The sequence below is a fragment of the Anoplopoma fimbria genome, chromosome 16, assembly GCF_027596085.1.
Source record: "Anoplopoma fimbria isolate UVic2021 breed Golden Eagle Sablefish chromosome 16, Afim_UVic_2022, whole genome shotgun sequence".
Classification (NCBI taxonomy): Eukaryota; Metazoa; Chordata; class Actinopteri; order Perciformes; family Anoplopomatidae; genus Anoplopoma; species Anoplopoma fimbria.
Window position 1 is genome coordinate 10219162 of NC_072464.1, and position 23164 is coordinate 10242325.

The 23164-nt window shown below is 40.0% G+C and overlaps 1 protein-coding gene across 1 annotated transcript in view; it reads right to left on the minus strand.

The window, feature by feature from the left end:
- col4a2 (collagen, type IV, alpha 2) overlaps window positions 1–23164 on the minus strand; it is a 60573-nt gene that overhangs the window by 25454 nt on the left and 11955 nt on the right. Inside the window, exon 4 of the mRNA XM_054615680.1 lies at window positions 13955–14035. Coding sequence (XP_054471655.1) covers window positions 13955–14035 — 81 coding nt within the window. The remainder of the gene's footprint in view (window positions 1–13954; window positions 14036–23164) is intronic.

Genomic DNA, 23164 nt, shown 5'->3' on the forward strand with positions numbered 1-23164 from the left:
GACATGCGACACATGCAATATTAGTAAACTCTGAATAGATGATTGAACAGCACTCGGTGCTGATGTCCCAATAACAGTAAATTACAGCAAATTCTGTTTGTTTTGGGTTCATACAGCTGTATTAACCAGCTGACATGTGGCTTGCTCAATACAATGATTACAGCTCAGTGAAATTCACAGAGCACCTCCGGACTATGTTATGAACCCAGACACGACGGCCTTTGGTTTTCCGACGTATCTGTATCTTACACAACATGTACAAAGTAGTATTAGTAGTTATTTCTGCCATGGTTGATGAAACATTGGTCTCTGCATGAAGATAAGCAACCCTTTCTCTCTGGTGTGCGTGAATGATGCAAAAAAACACACCAGGCAAAAGTGCGTTTGGTGAGAACTCAGAAGTCGAGCATGTGGTCCACAGTGGACCTTTACAGGCTCATTAACTTCAGTTTACTTTTACTGCCGAATGCTGGATATGCTAACGTTTCAAACAAACTCGTCTTCCCTTCCCTGAAGTCAACGAGCGTCTTTTCCAGAGTGTTGCAAGCAGCAATACCGGGGCCAAGCAATTGACCTGCTTCGAATGGGCATGCGTTACAAACGTCCCAGCTCTTCCGACACAGGTCTGCCAACTGGTGTCGGCTTCTTATTTAATCACTTCTCACCTCATTTGAGAGTCATAAAACACACACACATACACGCACATAAAGACACACAAACCCTGGCTAAGTGAAAAAACTGCCTGAGGCCAAGAAGTGAAATGATCGGATGCTGATAGTAAAACTAATTATTTCTGCAACAAAGCAGAAACAATAGCAGACACACAGCCGATACTACATAAGGTCTATAAAAGATCCCAGGAACTGCCAATACTTTAAGTTGTTTCTTGCTGTTCCTATCTCTATCAGTGCAACGTTTTTTTTGTGTTCAAAGGATTAATCCCTTCTTTCATATATCATGTCCGTCATTGACAACGAGATGTCCCAGGTCCATCATTTGCAGCTGTAGGAATGTCTTAGGAGGATTTTGGACAGTCTCCTCCAGTTAAACCTGACATGTGAAAGTCCAGATGAGGAGAGAGCTGGTGCCCACTGGATAGTAGATTTACATACACAGCTACACCAAACAATACATTGCGTGTTGTGGTGCTGCCGTATATAAGAAGGACTTTTAAATAACTAAACTAATAAGATCCAGAGATCCAGATGTGAGACAGCTATTTCCTTTCTAGAGGTCTCTTTGACAGATACACATGATTAAATGGACAGTACAGGTACTGGTGGTACCAAGCAAAATATTTTCTTTTTTTTGTACTAGTTTTGAGCTATCTGTCTTCACAGTTTTTATTGGGACTATTTCCAGAGAAGTTCCGATAAAAAATCTGTTGATTATAAATGGAATTACAAATATATAAATCTAAATAAAAATGAAACAAAAGCAATCTGCATGGATGGAAAGCTCTAATTTAGCAATAAATTATGTTTTTCTTTGTAGTTTGGCAGAACTCAAACTTTAGAGAGTAAATGAACAACATCTGAAATTCTTGATGTTGCTGACCTCAAGTAGTAAAACATCTAATCTTGTTGCAGTGATGTGTAAGTGTACTACAGGGTTGGTCAGTACACCATGACATTACAGTTGAGTGTGGTTACAAGTGCAAAAGAGCTCTCATCTGACCGCATCCGATGCCTTCAGTGATGCATCAAACTTTAAACATATAGCAGTAATAGACTGCCTTTCAGGCTTGTAATGCATTGAATTGATTATTAAATGTTCATTATTTTTGGATATGTAGAATATATCAGTCTTGTTTTTTCATTGTCCCTCATCCTAAAAACATTTTGTTCCCATTACACATGTTTAAGTCCCAAAGTGTGAATTGCTTCCTACCAATTGGATTTCTAATTTGACACATTAACATTTCCACTTCATTGTTACTTCTGTAAATAAGTTCCTTCATGATGTCAGACCTATATCAAGAAATCTCTGAGAAAACCCCTCCTCTTCACATTATATAAAATGCAGTAACCATAATCTCTCCCTGTCCTCTTCCTGTGTGTACGTGGGTGTGTTTGCATTTCTCATTCCTAAATCACAGACCTATTAAAAGTTCCCCCATCTGACACCATAAATTGAATCTGGACCCAGACTGTCCCCTGGGGTGGACAGTTTTGGAGTGACCCGCTAAGAACAGGATGGGAACACGCAGCCCAGTGCGCAAACCTCTGACCTCAGAAAGGAATAAAATAAATCAATAAACAACCGGCCGGAAGCTCCCTCTGTTATTCCATCTGTCTGTCCGGAAAAACTGGGACATTTTGTCAAGGAAAAAGTTACTTATTAAAAGACAACTGCATTTCATTGTGCATCCCTGTGTTGCATCTCCAAAATAAAGGATTTCCTTGATATTGACTATTTAGCAAATTTCCAGCATTTCTGGGTCTCTTTTTGGGTATTCAATTCTAGATTCACGTTGTTGCAAACAATATTTATACCTAAAACCTTAGATGGCTTATCCTCCAAATTCTTGTTTATACTGAATTTCCTCAGAAATAACACTGGAATCTTAACAAAAAGAGCTGAAATGAGGGGAGACTGATGCAATGCAGTGTGAAACTTATCCTTTGGTGTCATCATTGTGGGAAATGGCGCCGACAGTTACATACTTCCACAGAAACATCTGCAGACCAGAGTGGGTGCACTTATATACACACAGCACCCACTCATGTAAACTGTAACATCATGGTCAGTGTCTCTGTGAGCGCCTGCTGAGGGTTTACAATATGTGATGTTGATGTATGCTTGAAAATAACAAGAAAGGGGTTCAGTGTTTGCAGTGAGAAAAAGCCTGTCGTTGAGACCGATGAGACGTGATATATGAAGAAATGGACTAGTTTGTCCATAAAAAAAGACTGGGAAAAAATAAATAAAAGACAAATTCCGAAAGTGCTTCATCCAGGAGACAGGAACTTTGTTTTAAGCATTCTGACGTCTTTATTCACTCGACATCAGCTGCGGTCCAGCAGTTCTGAACTGATCTGCTTCCTAAATACTAAGTGGAGGAAATAAGAGAAAGAATTGAGAATGAGGAAAGAACAAAGGGGTGGCATGAGGGAAGTCAAGTTGACCAGAACAAATGAAGGAAGGAAAGGTGGTGTGAAAACAGTCGGTAGAAGGGGAGATTTGAAAGAATGATTTAAGAAAGGAGGAAAGGAATAAAAGAAAAAAGTAATGAATGAACGCAAGGAAATAAATATGTATGAAGGAAGAAGAGAGGAGATGTAGAATAGAAGGAAAGTAGAGCAGGAAGAAATGAAGGAAACAAGGACAGAGGAAAAGAGGCCAGCAAGGCGAATTACAGCACGTCAACGTCTGCCCTTCCTCTCTGACTCCCACAATCAGGATCAGACACTTTAGTGGATTTGGTCCCTCTGCTCTGTGACCAAGCTCACATGTTTTTCTTGGATAAATTTATCTTGGACTCATTTCCTGAAGAACAGCATCCCCTTCTACATGATACCCAGTGGGGAAATGGGGCTCAGCCTCCCTGGAGGGGTGTGGGGATCAGGGGTTAGTGGAGAGGCTTCAGGGGTTTCACTCGGAGGACGAAGAGGGTCCTCAACTGGATGCCCTGAGGAGGACTCAGGCAGAATAAATAAACATCTGTAGATGATGTTGAGATATCTATGAGAGTGTGTTTGGATCTCCTGGCTCAAGTCAGGTCAGCTTTCCGAGTCCGCATTTGAAAAAAAAAATGTCCTACTTCTGAAAGTCCTCCAAGTCGGTGGTGGATCAGAGCAGATATAAAATGATATGCTGAGACTTACATAAAAAGTGACAAGGCCAAGCAGGCTACAGGTGGAACAGCTACATATGAAAAACTGAATCCAATGAAGGATATCCATGAGAAAGTTGAAATGCTTTGTTGACATGGAGACAAACCTCCAGCCAGATTTGTGAGAAGAGTATTTGAACGTTCATCATCTCTGCTGGTGCAACAGTTCCCCTGATTCATCCACTTAAAGTTTCTCACGTGCAAAGAGAGAGAGATGAAGTAGAGAGGTGAAAACAGACGACATGCAGACAAACATCAGTCACTTCTTGTCACTTGTGTTGTTTCTCATGGAGATCTGCTGCTCTTTGTTTAGCCATTTTGGCACAGAGTGGTTTGCCTGCTTTGGGACCAGTTTATATTAGAATTAATGTGTTTAGACGTCGAGCTAATTTTCACATACACTTTCACTGAACACGTGCACATGCATGTGCCAGAAATCTGACAGCATCCAGACCAAATAGAGAGAGAGAGGGCCGCTAAGGCCAGTGGTTGGACCAGTGTGTGTCTGTGTGTATGTGTGAGAGAGAGAGTTGTTTAAGATCATGACTCAAGATGGGGAGGGGGGATCCCAGGCTGAGAACAGAACAGAACAGCTCGGACCTCCAGCTATATCCCAGGGGTCTCTGGGGCCCGACACCTGTGCTATTGCCTCACATTAGAGGAATGAGACGTCTCAAGTCTGTGGTCCAAGCCCATGTGTATCTAAACAGGACACAGCTGCAGCCTCTGTGTGTATGTATGTATGTGTGTGTGTGTGTGTGTGTGTGTGTGTGTGTGTGTGTGTGTGTGTGTGTGTGTGTGTGTGTGTGTGTGAGAAAGAGCTAGAAATGGCCAGTCTTGAATGAGGTGTTGCCCTCACCTCAGAGACCAACCACCTGTGTGCCTGTATCATGTGTCTGCATGTGTCTTTGTGTGATGAAGTCCATCATGCGTGTGCTGCCTCTATGATCCCACTGTTACATTTATCACTGTGATTATAATGCCATTACACCTTCCATACAGTGGATCGCCAAGGGCGCAGTGACCTTCTGTTTATAATCGTCCACCAAGGAGAACTCAGTTTCCTCAACAAAGCTGTTCTCTGACGTTGAACATCGCACCCAAGGGCACGGAGGTATGTATATTGACTTGGAGGGTAACAGTTTGAGAGGCCACAGGAGCTACGATGAAGTGTGGGAAAGTTGTTTCATATTTCTTTTTTGCACTTTTCATTAGTATCTGTTGTTATAAAGTAGTCACAATTTTTTTTGTATTGATAATTGGTCAATCACATACTTGATATATAAAGCAAAAACGCACGGCATTTGGAGCCTCCTCTGTAGTATGAGGTGTTTAATTTAGATAATTGTAAAAATGAATATCTTTGTATCAAACAGGCAAATTAGATAATGTCATTTTGGGCTCTGAAAACTGGGTATTTTCAGTATTCTTAGACATTTTACAGACTAAACAATTAGTCGAATAATTGACACAAGACTACAGCTATTTTCAGGCTCTACGAGGCTGTACTTCACCGCTGTACTTTGAGCTAAATGCTAACATCAGTATTCTAACATGCTCTTAATGGCTGATGTTTAGCAGGTAATATTCACCATCTTAATTTAGTTAGCATGATAACATTTTCTAATTAGCACTAAACACAAAGTATGGCTTTTTTTTGCAGGGTTTTGGTCACACACCTCTAGCGAGTGTTAAAAATTATAATGTATAATAAAAATAATTGTTGCAGCCATAAATAGCTTAATGAATATAGCACTTTTCAAAGCAGCATTACACACCGTTTTACAAATGGTTAAAACAACTAAAACAACACCCAGCAATGGGAGAAAACAAGTCTGGAATATAAGATTTATAGTCAAATAGCCAGCTGTGGCCCTGACTGAAGTGGACTGCATCCAGTCCCATTAGTGTCAGGGATACCCATGTAATCCTTAAGGTCCCTTTCTGCATCCAGCTGGCCCAGCCAACAGTCCAATCTTGCCAGCCTGGAAAAGTTTTTCATTTTTCCCACATAGGGATTCAACACCCACAGTCATTCCAGCTATAGTGAGCATTCCTGGATTGTTTAAAAGGGAGCAAATCAGGGCAATGGTCTATGTATGTATGTGACTGAATTAATGGCTTCTCAGTTAACAATTGGGTATACATGCAATTTACATCCAGATGATATTCCTGTTGTCAGGACGATGTAGGAGAAAGTGTTTACCTTGACCTTATCCATGGGAAAACGTTAGTCAAATATGACTTAACATTTCCCAGAATGAAAAAATTGCGCCATTGTCATGAGATACCCAATTCCTGAGAAAAAAAGCCTGCACTGCATGTTTTTCTCAGACAAGTGGAATAAATATGAGAAGACTTAGTAGATCTAATTGTTTCCTCTGCAGCTGGTCCCCGATGTATGTTTCACAACAAGGCCTGATGGGGAACACATGGCGTTGCTGTGGTGATCCACAACTCTGGTCATATTTTTCCTACAGCCCCGAGGACGCCTCTTTGTCGACCATAGCATTTCATGACTTCTGTCTGCAAATCAAATGTATACATCCCGAGGACGTATAGCGTTAACACCTTATTTAACCAACTTTCCCATTGTGATAATGGTCAGACAGATTTGATTGATGTGGAATCCATGGAGTGTATGTTTTTCAATGAGACGCAGAGGGGGATGGATTGAGATGGAAACAGATGATGTCCACAGGAGAATGATGAGGAAAAAGGTTCCAGACATGGGGGGAGGCTTGTTTCAGGACGTTGCCCTGTTTCTCAGTGATAGGGGCTAAAGTACGCTTAAGCTCTGAGTGCCATGAGGCAACAATTCTCCCAGCCACAACATGAAACAGAATATCTCAGGCTCAATTTATTCATCTTGATCTTGTTCATCCTCGTTACACTCGAGTCCATGTGCTCTGGCTGATGATAGCACAGCCGGGCTACAGATAGTAACACAAGGCCAGTGCCTTAATACACACAAGGTTGCACAAATACTAGACTACTGACTGACAGTAGTGTCAGTAGCAAAATGTAACTAATGTCTTTTTAACGAGCATATCTGTCCAATCAAATGACAGTTCTGTAAGGTACTCCCTCTTAGTTACTGTTGCGCCTCTGAATCTTTCCGCACATATAAAGATTTCAATGTTAACTTGAAATCCTTTATCCCGTCATTTTTTAAACAGTCCTTGAATTCAGCCAAACGCAGTCAAATTTGAACCAGCTAGCTAATTAAGCTAACGTTAACGTAGTTGGTCAAAAATTGCAGTTTTAGAAAAAATTTCAACTGATTCCAGCTGACTAGTTTTGAAATTTAACATGGTAAACGTTGTCCTAAATAAGCACGTGATGGTTACATTCAGTGTCATGCTGAAGAACCGAGGCTAAAACTGCATGTCTCAGGTAAAAAGAGTCAGCATTCAATATCAAATTTAAATACTACAGTATCATGTACACATCAACGTGGATAAACCCAAAGCTGGACAGGCCAGCTGTGCATAGTTACGGTTACTAAGCTGGGGTTTGAAAGTTACTGTTTGGGAGATGAGTTCAGAGACAGGTCAATATTCTCTTCCATCACAGCAGTACTTTATAATTACTACATTTTTAGTAAAAGGATTTACCGCTATGTGTGTGTATGTGTATAAATGTGTGTGTGTGATAGTGCGTGAGTGTCTGTTAAAAAAAACAGTTGCTTCTTTGTCTCCACCAACAATATTCCTCTTGTTCCTGAAACAGCACCCATCATCTTAAAATGTGAGAGTGATCCACTTTTATAGGCTATTAAAGCAGAACCACAGCTGGGTGCAGGACGGCGGGTCAAACTGTTCTTTGATAGAAACGGGAAAAAATGGCAAAGAGACAGGGAAAAGAATTTCTGCTCATTGTAGAGGCCGAAAAACATGGTTGTCAGAGTAATTACCATATGGAAGAAACCAGTGAGGAAGTCGGATCTAGGAGTATGGCGGAATCTTTGGCAAAAAATCCTAAGAAGCAGGAGTGGATGCTCTGGATCAAAAAAGGTGTTCAGAGGCTAGATTAAAGTAAAAAAAGAACTGAGGAAGGGGAGATCTGGGGAGCTCAACTGCAGGCATACGTGCTCCAGCATGAGAGAGTAGGCGATAGGCCTTATCACCATTGTGTGAACTTGGTAAGGGCTTGAATTTAACAGACATTAATTTATATGTAAAAGTCCCGTAATCCAACTTTAACTTTCATGCAGGACAAAGCCAGCCTGTGACCCCCACTGCATTCCTCTTTACAACAATCTTAGGAAAAGAAAATCTTCCTGTCATGAGTTTGAGTGATAGCAGAAGGTTTTTGCTCCCCTTCCATCCACTCACACACACACTTCTTTTATATATCTGTTCCAGAGATGGTAGTTTCTCCCTAATAGGGCCTGTCAAGGTCAGGGTCAGGGAAGAGGGAACACAGGGGTGGATGAGTCTCCTGATTACAGGTGTGGATTTAGGGGCTGACAGAATATAAAACTGCCATTATGCAGTGTCTTCTACTGATATGTGAAGATACAACAGGCCCCTAATACAAACGGGCATGCAGTCAGTGCCAGTAAATCAGTTCACTAACTTATCTTTCCTCCTCTACTGACTGACAATAAGTTTCTATCAGAAAATATAAATCCTGTTACTGATGGTAGTGCAGCCCTAATCAGAAAAGGTCAACCTGATTTAAGTTCAAGAGTCAGAAAGAGTTTATTTTATTCCCAAAATAGTTCATATTGAGAGTTTTCAGGCCAAAATGTCTGCTTCAATGAACATCACTACTGCCAGTTGAAAAAATATGCATCTCCATGCTGAAAAAGTTTTCAGGGACTAAGAAAAAAAACTTTTTGCTTCACCATGAATGTCATGCATTTGTGAGTTTTGAAAAGGTTTTCTGTGCTGAGGGGTTGTAAAATGTCCCAAAGGCTTAGAGGTTATGATCCTTCAAACAAAGAACCAGAAAACCATTAGTACAGGGCTTCCCCGTGTGGTGAAAATAAATTCAAAGGACTCTTTGATCTTATCCCAACCTGCAGCGTTCCTCTCTGTGCCATCATCCTGCCCCTGAGCAGACAGGAAAGTCCATGACAGTCATGGGTACTGGTTCAGAATGTAGGTATATGGAGTTGTTTTCATGGAACAAGGAGATCTCTGCCATTTATAGCTGCAGCCAAAAACACAGACGATCTTGTTCCCACAAAAACAGAGAGCGTCTATATTAAAAAAAGATCAGTGGACTGTCATTGTGCTCAGCTTCCTGAGACGTGTGTCATTTCCTGTTCCACATCATCTGTGGAGGCTTTTCCCATGGTGTAAAGGACAGCGTCTTTCTATCTGCATAGTGTCTACGTTTGCCCTAACGCGTCATCTGTCTCTCTCTTTTTCCTCTAGATCTTTCTTTATCTCTCTGTCCAATGTATGGGATGAGGACAGACCGTGAGCATATGCAGATGGGCGCTACTGTTCTCTAGGTCGAAGTTTTCTCTATAAAACCCGGCGCCACTCCCAGTTTCTGAGAACTGAGGACGGAAAGACTCCCAGCACAAAAGACAGCATTGATCTGCTAAAAATGTTTTTGGGAGAGGACGCCGGGTGCCTTGTGTTCAGTTTCTGATGCTGCCCTAGTTTTTTATGCTTTAGAGACCACACACTTCTCGGTTTTAAAACACCACCTTTAACTTGCAGGAGTTTGGATTCATATTCCTTTATTTGACCACACTTTACTCCGTTGTGCGATTGCTTTCATGTCTTGTGAACTACTTCAGATGCCTTGTGTGCCTAATTTATTTTTTAGTTACACGATTCTGTGGTTGCTAGTTTACCTTTTTATGACTGATCTCAGGACTACAATCCACTAATGATGCAAAAGAACAGTGAGGACTTTTGGAAGTGTCCTAAGGGGAGCTTGATATACTTCTGCTCGCCTTCAATGCGCTCTCTGCCAGGGGAGTGGGTGGTGAGGCTGGAGAGTCAGCTTGCCAAATCTCTGCTCTCCATCCAAAGCAAAGGACCCATGAAATTAATATTCATTCCCCACAAAACAATCTGTTTCATTATTTCACTCTCTCTCTCTCACGCTCTTTGTGTCTGTCTCTCGTCCCTGTCCGGATATATATCCAACTTCACACTCTACGTCTCACTTGGTACATAAAATGAAGTATGGGAGTTCCAGGATTGATTCATGAAGTACTTAACATGACCCTCTTTCCACAGAAACATAATCCATTTCCCTTTTCTTTCTGCATTGCTCACAGTTTATGTTGTTTAATGTTGAATGAGAAAACAAAACACTTTGGTATTTATTCTTTAAACCTGCATTCATTTTTTTCCCACTTCGGGGCAACGCAACAAGCTGTACACACAGTATTGACATATTATCACCCTTTTAAGTTGTCACAGCGACAGTGTTTGCAAACAATTGCCTATTGACCCATCCAACAGATTATTAACGGTAATTTTTTTTGTAGAAAACAGCTGCCTGCTGTGGATCAAAAATGACAGCCACCATTTACTCATTAACAACCATCACCTAATCGCCACAGCTGTGTCAGGTCTAAGCCAATCAAGACAGCTGCAAAGGATCAGTTCGACCTATTCGGTGAAGCGCTCATCACCATGACTCTCCTCTGGGGAAAGATTTGGACGGAATGGAGATAGACGTAAAGCTAGATACCCCAGAGGGATGAACACATCTGTGGGAATCCATCTTGGTTTCACTGTATTCTCAGTCATATCAGACACGTTGGGTAATAGTTGTAGTAGTACTGTTGAAGACTTTGGAAATTTACGACTGAAAAATGCACGCAATGAGTCTGAGACAAGAGTAAGAGGAAAAACAAAGGAGAATTTATGTCTGGCTTCTCGGAAAGACGAATTTTATATTTTTGTTATAAATAAATCAGTGGGTGTGAGAAATGTTTTTACAGTTCATTTTTAGCAGGCTAGATGTGTAAAAGACAAAAGACTATATGTTTGTAATTCTTTACTTTCTCTTGCTTTCATAGACAAAATGCAAGCAATGCCAAAGTTCTACAGTGTACTGCAAGCTGTTCACTCTCTTGGTACTCTCATTATCACTTTGTGGCTGACTGATTGGAATCCATTCCTTCACATCCGGCTGACGCAGAGAAACAGTGCGAGAGAAAGGAGGGAAGAGGAAGAGAAAGGTGGTCTGTTGGTCTTGTCATCCTTTTGCATACTTCAAATGTGGAATGTGGAACTTCCTCTTCATGCCTCCTTACGGGGTTTCCTGTATCCACAGAGAGTGTGCAGGTCAAAGGTCAGACCGACTGTAAAATTGGTCTGGTAAATTATCAGTACCTGCCAAAGTAGAGTTGTTGGGCCATTTCTTTCTTCACCACTGTGTTTTTTTAAGATTGCCTCCCTCAAGAGCGACTCTTTGCTGGTAGACAGGGACTTTTATAAGAGTCCATTTCAGTCCGTGAGTTTACCACATCACACTGCTGAACTGAGACATTTACAGTGCTCTATTACCAGATAATAGAAACAACGGAAACTGGCATTAAACGTACAGAAGGTAGCATAACTTTACAATATATCAGATTTTCTGTAGATACCTATTTTTAATAGTATTTTTTAAGAGTACCTTCACTGCAACTGCTCTTTTATACAATCAAGTCTCATAGAACTTCTGTTCGTATATTATAAAACAGACGTACAAGGCGGGGACTGTGACACAAGGTCCCGTCTGTGTTTGGGTCTAGGCACCAAAAACACTTTGGTTAAGGAAAGATTTGGTTTAAGTCAAATGTTATAAACAGTTAATTCAGTATCAACATTCTTGCAACTTAGAGGATATGTTAATTAACTTATAATTAATTAGTAACTTCCTCATCATGTTTGTAGAAAGTGTAGTCCGTCAGCATTACGGTACCTTCAAAGCATATTTGCTGTTGCAAATGTCTACCTTCTGAATGCCTTACCATGTCTAGTACTGGGCAATGTTGCATTCACCAAACGGCGACAGACAGTAAGTGACAAATACGGATATAAACACATTTGCAAACAAGTAATAAATATCATGATAATAAATAAGAAACTAGACCTTCAAGCAGGAGGTATAACGGGTTCCAAGCACTCGATGCAACTTGAAGCCATAACTATTATACTGCTTTTTTTGTTCTTCAGGCACAGCAGAGTCCTGAAGTCATGCTTAGAGGTCTTTATAGCAGTTCCTCTACTAGCCTGTGTAAGCTAAGGTTTTATCAGAAACCACTTCTCTATGTCCATTGAAAGCATGTTTCCTCCTTGATAAGAAGTAATTTGCCGAACAAATTTAATCACTTCTAAACACGTCTTGACAACTGAAGTAGGCGTTTGCTGTCTGTTTCTGAAGGTTACTTAACTTTGGGATTGATGAACCCTCGGTCCCTGACTAGAGAGCTATCTGATGATCTGGCCAGCACGTGTCTGAAGCATAAAGCTGCCTTTATTCATGCGGAACCCCGGTGACTCACTCTTAGCTTGTTATCTCAATATGTTTAGTCTATGGCTGTCTCTTGAGTCTTCAGTAAAACCTTTGGTCCCCCGCTCCTCTTTCTGTCTTCCATTTCTCTCCCTAATGGGTCTCCCACACTCCTTCCACTCCGATCTCCTCTTTCAGGGGGTTAATGGTGTGAATTGAATCACTTAAACTGTACGGACGTGTGATAAGTATTTATGACTTTCAGCAGGACAGTCTTCCATATGGCTGAAGGCCCATGACAGACTCATATATTTAAATGATGCTGCTATAAGCTTTGTGGGCAGTTAATCTGAGGTATTAAAGAGTAAAAATAAAATAAATAAAAGCAGGATGGATGATCTCATATATTCTATATTTTTCTTACCGTCAACAATTCCCATGAAAAGACCCAAAACCAACAATGTGTCATGTCTTAGTCCCTTTAAATCTTAAATCACAGTTGTCTGTAGCCTCAAGTGTTTAAAGATGGGTCCCAAATCACCTTTTTCTCACTCCAAACTTGCCAAATCCCCTTCCCTCGGTACCTGAACCAGTCTTTCAGCTAACTCCAATGTAAACCTGTTCGACAGTCAGAGCAACTGATGTTGTATAAAGAGCGTGAAAGTCCGTGTTAGGTTGGATGGGTCAAACAAACACAGGACTCTCAGCCAGAGGACCACTGTTTGTGTCCAGTGTCAAACCAAGTAAACCTTTACTTATTTTACCTTCTTTCTGTTATGTAACTTCTGTCCTTAACTATCGGCAGTTACATAACAAGCCTACTTATTTTAGTAAACAAACATACTTATCTTAACCCCTACCAAAATCTTTTCCTAAGTCTAATAAAATACTTTTGTTGTCTAAGCCTAATCAACCATTATTTTAGTGGCACACTATCACAGCAACTACATCCCCTACAGGGATCACCTGCCTGCACACAGCTCTGAACACAGATGTTTGACCTGGCGGGCTAGCAGCTAACGGTGCTAACGTATCTGACGACACTGGAATTGGTACTGGCATCTTATTTTGTTAAACAAAACCCAGACCTAACAAACATATAATTTTATTTTTGGAAAAAGGCTACAAAATTTCCTGAATCAGCTGAGCAATGTGGCAAACATTACTTACATACAATAGTGACTTTGTTAAGGCTATTTTTAATAAACACGCCAGCACAGACAATACTTGCTAGAATCATCAATGAGTTATTAGTTTTGGTCTTTTTATGTAATTGGTTGACATTATGAAAAATATAGGAAACACCAACCTTTGAAAATAATCCTGCAAATGTCCCCGCTGTGGGACTAATAAAGGATTATTTTATTTTATCTTCTCCTTTGAAGAAGAGGATGTGGAGCCATTTTTGAACATCTAATTATAGTTTTTTCTAAATATTACCACACGGTTAAGATATATTAAACTTGAAGCACAGAAATAAAAGTGAGTTAGGAGGAAAGTATGCACTGTCAGCAACCAATTTATTGAAATTATAATTTGCCGAGGCATTTAAAAAGCATCAGATATGATCATGGCCTTGTTTGGTTTTCCTGACTGAAAACCAGGAACTGGTTCACACAGAGGTTAAGGAAGATAAATATAGAAAGAGAAGGGTGTTTTCAAAGGTATTTGGAGCATACGTTACAGTATGGGACTTACCCTGGCACCCTTCTCTGGGAAACATTTACAGCCTCCGCTGCAGTCTCTTCCTCCACAGGGGCCACTGTGCTTCTTCCCACCCTGTTAGACACAAAACAGACAACATGAAAGTTAAAGCTGGGCTTTTGGAGCTCACATATACAGGAAACTGCAACATTTTGCTGTCCACTTCATTGACATAAACACAGTAGAGATATTTGTCCATGTGTTGTTGCTTGCTTTCCTCTATGTGAGTTATATGGGACACAGTGTGGGGTAAATTGTTGTGTACTGTAGGTGTGATCGGCTATGTTTGTGTACGCTGTGGTTTGTTAAAACATTTGTTGTTTATGTGTGTGAGATTGTTTCAGTGTTGCCTGCACTGTTGTGTATATTCGTCTGGTGTATGGAGAGGATGTTTTATATGTGGCTCCAATTACTCATGATGGATGTCCACACATAATGGAAGTCCATGAAAATCCTATTCATAAAATAGTCTGAGTCCGACCGTTGACGGGGACAATTTGTCTGCAGATGCCTGCATACCAACAAAACCACCCATCATCACAGGCCGATCTGTGCTCGAAATGACACAATCAGACAGTGGACATGACATGATCAAAGGGAGCAGTCACACAAACGGGGTTTCCCAACCCACAGGTCAGAGGTGGCGAGACCCTAAGCTGGCTGACATAGCTGGAAACATAATTAAAGCAGAATGGCATCTTAGAGAACTTTTGTGTTTACGTGGTGTTTTAAATGAAAATCACATGCACAATCCAAGTTTGCCTTTCGGTTCATGTGCCATGACCACATTTCTTACTGATCAGAAACAGAAGCAAAACAATTAGAAGCCTTGACAAAACTGTAGACACAACAAAACATGTTGAGAGCCACACTTTAACCCTCAATGCAGTAAAACAGACACACATTTCAGCTCAAATTCATTGCTGAAACAAATCACTGAATCAAATGTTTTTTAAATAGATCTGTGGGCTAATTCGAGACTGTTCAGACCCTCCAGTCCTATTTAAATGCATGACTGGAAATAAAGCTTTTGCATGATTAAAAATGTTCCATTGAACTTTTCACCCTTGTGCCTGAGAGTGATTAGTAATGAAACAAACACACAGACGCACACACTGCATACAGCGTGTATTCAACTGCAAATTTTCAAAGTTTAGGCAATTGGTTGACCATGCCCATCGGTGGCCTTTCAATTGGCATGTATGAGTGAAACGTTGACTGTAGACATGCAGTGAGACTCAATGTAGCTGGTTATGACGTCCCTCTCTTGTGTCTGCCTACGTGCTCCACCTACACAGCCATACCATAGCGAATGCCTCAATCTCCCTCTCCCTTGTTAAAAAAAAGAATAAAAATGGCCACTTTATGCCCACAGTGGCAACAAAACGGCAGTTAAAAAATCGTAATAATTCCCCCTCTTCACTTTGACAGCAGATCCCAGCAGTCTCTCTTACAATGGCCACATTGAGACTCTCCACACACACAAAGACCTTCTTTTACTATAGAGAAGTTGTCCTTCACTGATCCCCTATCTCCACAACAAAAAGACCCTCTTCCCCTCCCTTATGGAATGCACAAGGCTGCATTTCTTGGTTAACTACCAGTGGTTCTGAGCGGTTCCTTTCAAATCACTGTTTGATATAGCTAAGACATGTTGTGATGGGTTTAATTTAGCCTGCATTATATGGCAGCAGACTCACTCTGTCCACAAAGAGCATTCTTTAATCATATCCTTAATTTTGAACTGAATAGTTGAGGAGGGAATAAACAAAGCAAGCCTCCTCTGCAGGGGGAATACTTTTACAATACTTTTAGTTTCAGGAGTGGAGACAAAAGCAGAAGGTCATATCACCCCAATAAAGACGTAACAGAGTCAAGGCATGACCTTTTTCCACATTGAGGTGGAAGTCCACAACATGGACAATGGACTGCGTCATCTGCGGATGGACAGACAAAGGATCGGCTCCTAAAAAGGCAATTACACATTATGGAGCTATGCACCATCAATTAAACTGTACAGTTTACAGGCACAAAATAGATGATGGCTATTTCAGCAGAGGATAATAGGATTGTACTACACTATCCTGTTTTCTCCACCCACCATCACAATGACCCACTTTGTCATTTTCCATAGATACTGCATTGCATTCTTTTGATGATATTGTGTTGTTTCATTTATTTAGGTCAGTGCCACAAAGTAATTAAGCAAACAACAATAACTCGCCGTATCAGATTGTAAAATATATCAAACATTTACGAAATTTGATTAAGTTAAAAAAACATTCTGCCTTATGGTCAAACCATTTTCAATGTCCTGTCTTTCTTAAGGTACAACCACAGCTGTAGTTCCATTCATTTGTTCAAGACCAAAGAAAATACATTGTTTCCTTTTCATTTGGTCCAGTTCCTGTTCACACTGACTTATTACAAACGATTCAGGAGCTGTTAGCTTGAAGTTATATGGACAGATGCATGAGGTAACTCATTCATTAGTTGCCAAATTTCAGCATAATGCAAGAAAAGACAAAGATGAATCCAGACCACCTATACCACAACCTGGGGTCCTGCAGACAATTACCATAAATCTGACACCTATGTAAAGCTAGTGAATACCAGACTCAACATTTAATTTGTAAACAAACAAAAGATACATTGCTAGGTTTCTGCTGGTGAGTGTTTATTTCCGCCGTTGACGCACAGATGAGCTAATGTCATTCTGCAGTGTCTCCCATTTTTTTTACCAAAGAACCCATTAATAATACCTATTCCAGATATTTAAGAATATAAATGAGAATGTATAGATGTGTCTTTGTTATGAGAACTGTCAGACAAACCATTTCAGTTCCTAAACTCTGGTTTGCTGCGATTTGTCATCTGTCTCTCCATCTCGTATACAGTATGGCTCCCTAGTGTTGATCATCACTACACCGACAGCTCTGCATATATACATTAACCTGTGCAATTGTGTACACAAGTCAGACCACACACAAAAGTCAAAGGAGAAATAAAATGTGCCATAAAGGATGGATTATATAAAAAAAGGGCCATGGAACAACATGCTGTTTTCCTCTTGGACCAAACATGGTGTCCCCTGAGCCAAAACAAATCCTGTTCCTCTCTTGCCATTTCCCCGTTTTTTAGTGTGTCTGGAGTGTGTATACCAGTTTATCCATCGATATGAGCAGAGCTTAAAGAAGAAAATCAAGTTAATGTTAAAAACTATAAAAGAGATGTTTCATCAGGAAAACAAATCTACGATTTCCCTTAAAGAAACACTACATCATTTAAGGGAATTAGACTTGTCTTAGAGTTCAGAGAGTACAGCCAATCCACAGCCTTACCCGTAACAAAAGTTTGTTAAAAATATATCTCACTTGGATCAGTGTGTTAAATTAAGAGCCAGTGAGTTGATATTTGTATGATAAATATCTGTTACTTATATCTGTCTGTATCTATGGCCTTGTGTAATTATGTATGTGTACAGTAGGGGCATCTACTGCACACAACCCCTTGACATGGAATATTTTCGGATTTCCCATCTACCTGCCTTTATCAGTGTTTCCTTAACATTACACTGAGTTTGAGTTCTTAGAGGAGTTCAAGGTCGTCAAGCCACATTGGTCAGATTAATGCCTTTCTTAACAGGGAATGTTGTTTTCTTGCCTCCCTGTTCTTTACGACTGCACTGGTGCCTTGTTCCAAATGTCCTTCAATGTACAGTAAATGAAAAAAAAACCAGCTGGATCAACAGCACTGTTTCTCACGCTGATTTTTTTTCCTTTGCTACTGCTGATACCTATATATATATTATTGCTATAATTGTTATTAGGAAGACTTATGTATTAAGGTTTCTTTGTCACTACAGAGACAGGTGATTCAGTGCTTTTTGTTTATCAATTACATTTTCTTCACCTGAAAATAATATATTTCATTAGATACAGGTGCTTCTAATTGTTGTTATTGGCAATAATTATAAACAGTATTGGACAGTTGGAGACATCTTACTTCACCTACTCTATTATTCCATTATTGTCTATGCCAGGACTCTTTGTCCACGCACAGGTAATGATATTAATCCTTAGCGCTTCATTCATTTGTCTACAAAGAATACGTCCCACAATATCATGTCACAGTATGATGGATCATAAGTATTGTTGCTATGGTAAGATAAAGTCCAACTGTAGTTTAATGACATTCAATTATACTTATACTGATTGTATGTTTGTTTGCTATATCCCAAAATAAGATTTTATTAGACAGATTTTTAATATATTTTTTGGTGATGTACTTCCGCCCTATAGATTTTCCGAAACAAGAGGAAGCATTGCCTTTACTCTTGTGGGTGGCTGTCCAGAATGGAACAAAAATTGTCAAAAAACATGCTCATCACAAGTTCCCGAGAGAATATTCATAAATGTATAAATCGAATGGATAAAAAGTTCTATCAATGCATTGATTAAATGATGAATTGGTTGATCACAATTGTTGGTCTGTTAACTTTTTGTGAATTGATTTATTATTTGCATCATCATACAGAACATGCACACATAATGATGGTTGGTTTGTGTGGATTGTCTGTGGTCAGCCTGACTCACCATGTTCTTTGGCTTTTCCATGTAATGTATACAGTTGGTTTACCACAGACATAAGCACTTCCTAACACTTCCTGTTAATGTCAAAAGCAGCCAAAATCAACACAGCATCTCAACCACGAGAACAGGATGATAAGACTAAAACGGAAGAACAAATGCAGACAAAATAAACTGAAGGAGACTTGGAGACAGATGGAGATAAATAATGTCTGATTTTTAGAGGGAGATGGAACTAAGAGGGCAACTTGTGTTTTTGGCCTTCAAGTAGAGACTGATAAAGAGGCCAAAAACAGAAAGATAATGGGAGGATTTATGGTATTCCGGAGCAATCAGGAACCCGCAATAATCAGACAAAAAGGACCCAAAAACCATACATGGTTGAAGAAAATGTGAAATGCCACAAAGAAAGACATTAACAATTGAATTTGAGATAATCTTTAAAGTTTAGGTTTTGATCAATTCAGATCAGTACACAAAAAAAACAATGTCATCTAGAAAATACACTGTAAAATGAATCAATGCTTCCTTACTTAAAAAAAGTAGTGACCGTAACTCATTTCTGCTTACTGAGTTTACTATACTGAATAAAACTGGGTAAAGTACACTTTTTGGTGAGTAAAGTTATTAAACTCATCAGCTCAAGTAACCTTTACTTAAAAGAATGAGTGAGGTGGAACCGTCTGCAAAAACCCGACAGGATTCGGCAGCACTCGGCGATCAGAAAGAAAGCGCTGCTCGCCAAGTTATTTGATTGTAAGTTTTAGCTACAGGTCTAGCTAACGTTAAAGCTAACGTTAGCTAGACCTTCACGCCGTGTAATATAAATGTAAATTTAACAACAACTTGATTTTCAGCAAACGCAGCGTGCTTATTAGCGAGGGCAATGGCAGTTACCTCGATCTTTCAGGGCAACTCTTGAATTTGGTTAGCATGTAATTATGTTTTGTGGTGTCCATGACTCCTACAACCGTCTACAGTTCAGTTGGGATTGAGGGAGAAGGGACCTCATCGGGAAACGAGTCAAAATGTTAGACCTGCTTATCAGTTTACCAATTGAAGTCTGAATGGACATTTTATAGTTAACCTAACTAATGGTTTTGAGTTAACTTCACTCAGATCTTTAAGTTGTCTGAATGGACATTTTTTAAATAACGTAACTAATGATTTTTAGTTAACTATTGTGATGGAAATCTTAGCGCTAGTTCCCTCGAGACAGAATAAGTTTCGGCAGACCCAGATGTCTTAAGCAGTAACATTTATTGTTGCTCGATCGAGGAGAATAGGCAAAACACCACGTGTGAATCACAGCGTACTGCTACCCAATTCTGAAGATGGTGTCGTTGAGCACAGTATTTAACCTTCCCCAGACCAGCTAAGTTCCGCTATATCCAAATAGGGTTAGTTCTACATCAGCCTGGCATGTGGGAGGATTCTTTTGGATATAAGATCTAAACAAGGAAATACATCTACCGTTGCTGTGCTAGCAAAAACATAACCTCTGTACAGTCTCTCTTATCCAGCGTCTCCCTCCAATCAAGCGCCTGTCGAGTCTAAACCGAATACAGAAGGTTTCTAGCTAACCTTGGCCTACCAGCTGCCATAGCCAGCTCGGCCTTATCAGGCTCATAGAGTGAGACAGGCGAAGAGAGACAGACAGTTGACCTGACCTACAGATAGTTACCTTTAACCTACCCGAGGGAAGTTTAATATACAAGAAGGAAAATTCCTTCACAACTAAACTAAGGTTACTGCAATGACGTGAGTTGCCTAAACTAAGTTATTTCAAGCTTCAACAACTTAAAATGAATGAGCTACATTACTTAGAAATTGTGAGGCTTGTTTCCTTACTTTTTTTAAGTAAAGTCAACTTATTACATTTTACAGTGTACATTGAGAAGCCTCTCCCCTATTAAATGAAATAGCAAAGAGGGCATAAAACACACACAGAAAAGTAGGAGACAGATGGGAGACCATGATGTCGACACACAGCTGTACATTCCACATCCCTAGTAAATTACTCACTAAAACATCCCGTGATCCCTGTAGATTATTACCAAACTAAAACACTAATTCAGAAATGTGCGTGATGACCTTGACTTAAAGGAGTTGTGTTGTTGTGACAGAGACGGACACATTTCAGAGGAAGTCAGTAAATCTCCAGTTTCTGTCCGTAATGTTCCTCATAAAACCATAATCTTTTGTTTGAAAAAAAAAGTTAAGTACTCTTTTGTCACCCAGATAGTATTTCTTACTCTCTGTTGTTTAAACATACGAGCATTCACAGATCACCTTGGTGTCGCAGAAAGATCAATGTCAGCAACAGCAACACTCTTAACCTCAGGTAATGGAAATGACAAACGGACTCTTTGAGATGGTTTCTCAGTTTTCACACATGAAATAACACAGTGAAGCAAAAACAGTGTTTATGTGAGACCTCCCTGTGTTTGAGGTATCATATGAACAGAGATCACAGACTGTTCCAGGTCAGGATGAGTGTTTGATCTGGGTATAATGGTGACACAGCCTCCCTTCAGTAACACATCCATGGATGGACGGAACTAAAGAGACAGATGTAAAATATAGCTGCTTTGATATCGGCAATGAAGGCTCTTAAGGCTACTTGAGTCAACAGAAACCAAACCCAACTACAAGGAAACCTGTGACCATAAGTGGTTGATCTGTGGGCTGTTTGTCAGAGGCTATTGCTCATCCTTATTAAAGGATCTGACCTCTGGCCTTTCAACTTTGACGTTTGCCAAGAGGAATGCCTTATCCCACTATTCAATTTGGTGGACGCCAGATCACTTCTACAACAATTTGTCTTGTTAACTGAACCTAAAGACGGCTGCTGCATCATCACATAACTTCAGAAGGACTGACTAACATAATGACACTATAAAGCTCTGGACTCAAGAGGTGTAGGCTTGGGAAACACAATTTAACCATGATACTGGAGAGTTGGAGGTACTTGTACAAAAGCAAATTAATCAAAGCACTGTAAATTTGAGGGATGCAACCTTGCTCTATGCAAGGTTGCAACCAATGTAGAGGAGCCTTTAACAAAAAAAAATTCTAATGGCCATCAGCATCTAATTACCCTACTTCTCATTTCTCAGTAACCATTGTAAACATGAATTTACTCGTCAAATACTAGTTTCAGGTTTTCTACAAACCAACAGGATGTTCATTCATTTCTTTATATATGGTCCCATTAATAGTAAAATAGACAACAAAACAGGGTATGATTTAGGACATGTATACCTTGTGATTGACAACAAACCAATGGGTGATGCTGCGGTGCACTTTTTAAAATTATATAAATTTTCATTTTGATTGTCTGTGTCTATGTGTGCGTATATTTATTCACTGTATGTCAGACTATCTGTCACTGTTATGATGTGCCAAGGTAGCAGCTGCCCGTGTTCACACTAATGATGAGAAAGCTTAAACTCGTTGAATTTGAAACACCTGGCCACTGTTAAAGAGAAGCTCCGAGAAGGGTTTCTGTACACATGTGTGATGGAAACATGCTGCGTGATATGCCTTGATGTATATCTGCACTATATCTCAATGTCAGTGGTGAGACAAATTCTGCACTGGATGTGTGATACTCCCTTCTCCAGCTGAGGACCATCTCATTGAAGGATTCACTCTGAGCATGCAACGCAAAGTTCACATCTGAATCAAGAGGATACATACAACATTAGGGAAGTTCAGTTCATAGTGAGTGTTTTTAGCCATGCTAAAGGTGTGGTCTTAGGGATGACAATGTCAGATTTCATGTTCCCAGAGGATGAATCCCACTGACTTTGATGATCCCGACTTTTCCTTAAGTGTCACCATGAGGTTGGCATTGTCATTTTTAGTGTAATTGATCTGTTAACTTTTTATTATCAGGTCAACATCTTAATTTGTTCAATACTTAATTTTATTGCCAATTATGTGCAAAACTAATAACATTCCTATCAGTCTCAACTGTACTTTGTGCTTAATGCTAATTTGCAAATTCAAGCACTAGGGATGTTATCGATTAACTGTTTGACCGTTAACGGACAGTAAATAATTTTACCGATTAATGTTATCATTGAAAAGTAAATAAAAGTTATATAGCTGGTCCATCTTAAAGCTCAGCCCACCTGAAGTGAGCTTGGAGTTTTGCTAACTTCGAGGCTAACTTTAGCTCCCTTTACTTTAATAAAGACATGGGAAATTGGCTTAATTTTGCTAACACTGCACAGCGATGTTCACAGCTATAATGTTACTGCTGACTACATTCTCAGGGCAAGTCAGGCTTGCAATACACAGGCTGAAACCCTGACGGAGTAACGTTAGGCTTATGCCAGACAAACACACAGCTGTCAACTAGGAGACTTCCTGGGAAGGGGGCTGCATGGATATAAACCAGAATGAGTCAACGTTAATGTCATTTACATTGTGGCTGCTAATTCTCCTGTGTGGGTGAACTGGCACCTCACTTGTCTGTTTTGTGCAAACACTAAAAATAGTTCAAATGATGGATTTAACCTGTTTGTGAATTGTTTTTTGCATTGCATTGGTTGCAGTTGGGGGGCTGGTTAGGCACTTTAAACACAGCAACCCTGCGTGGAAGACA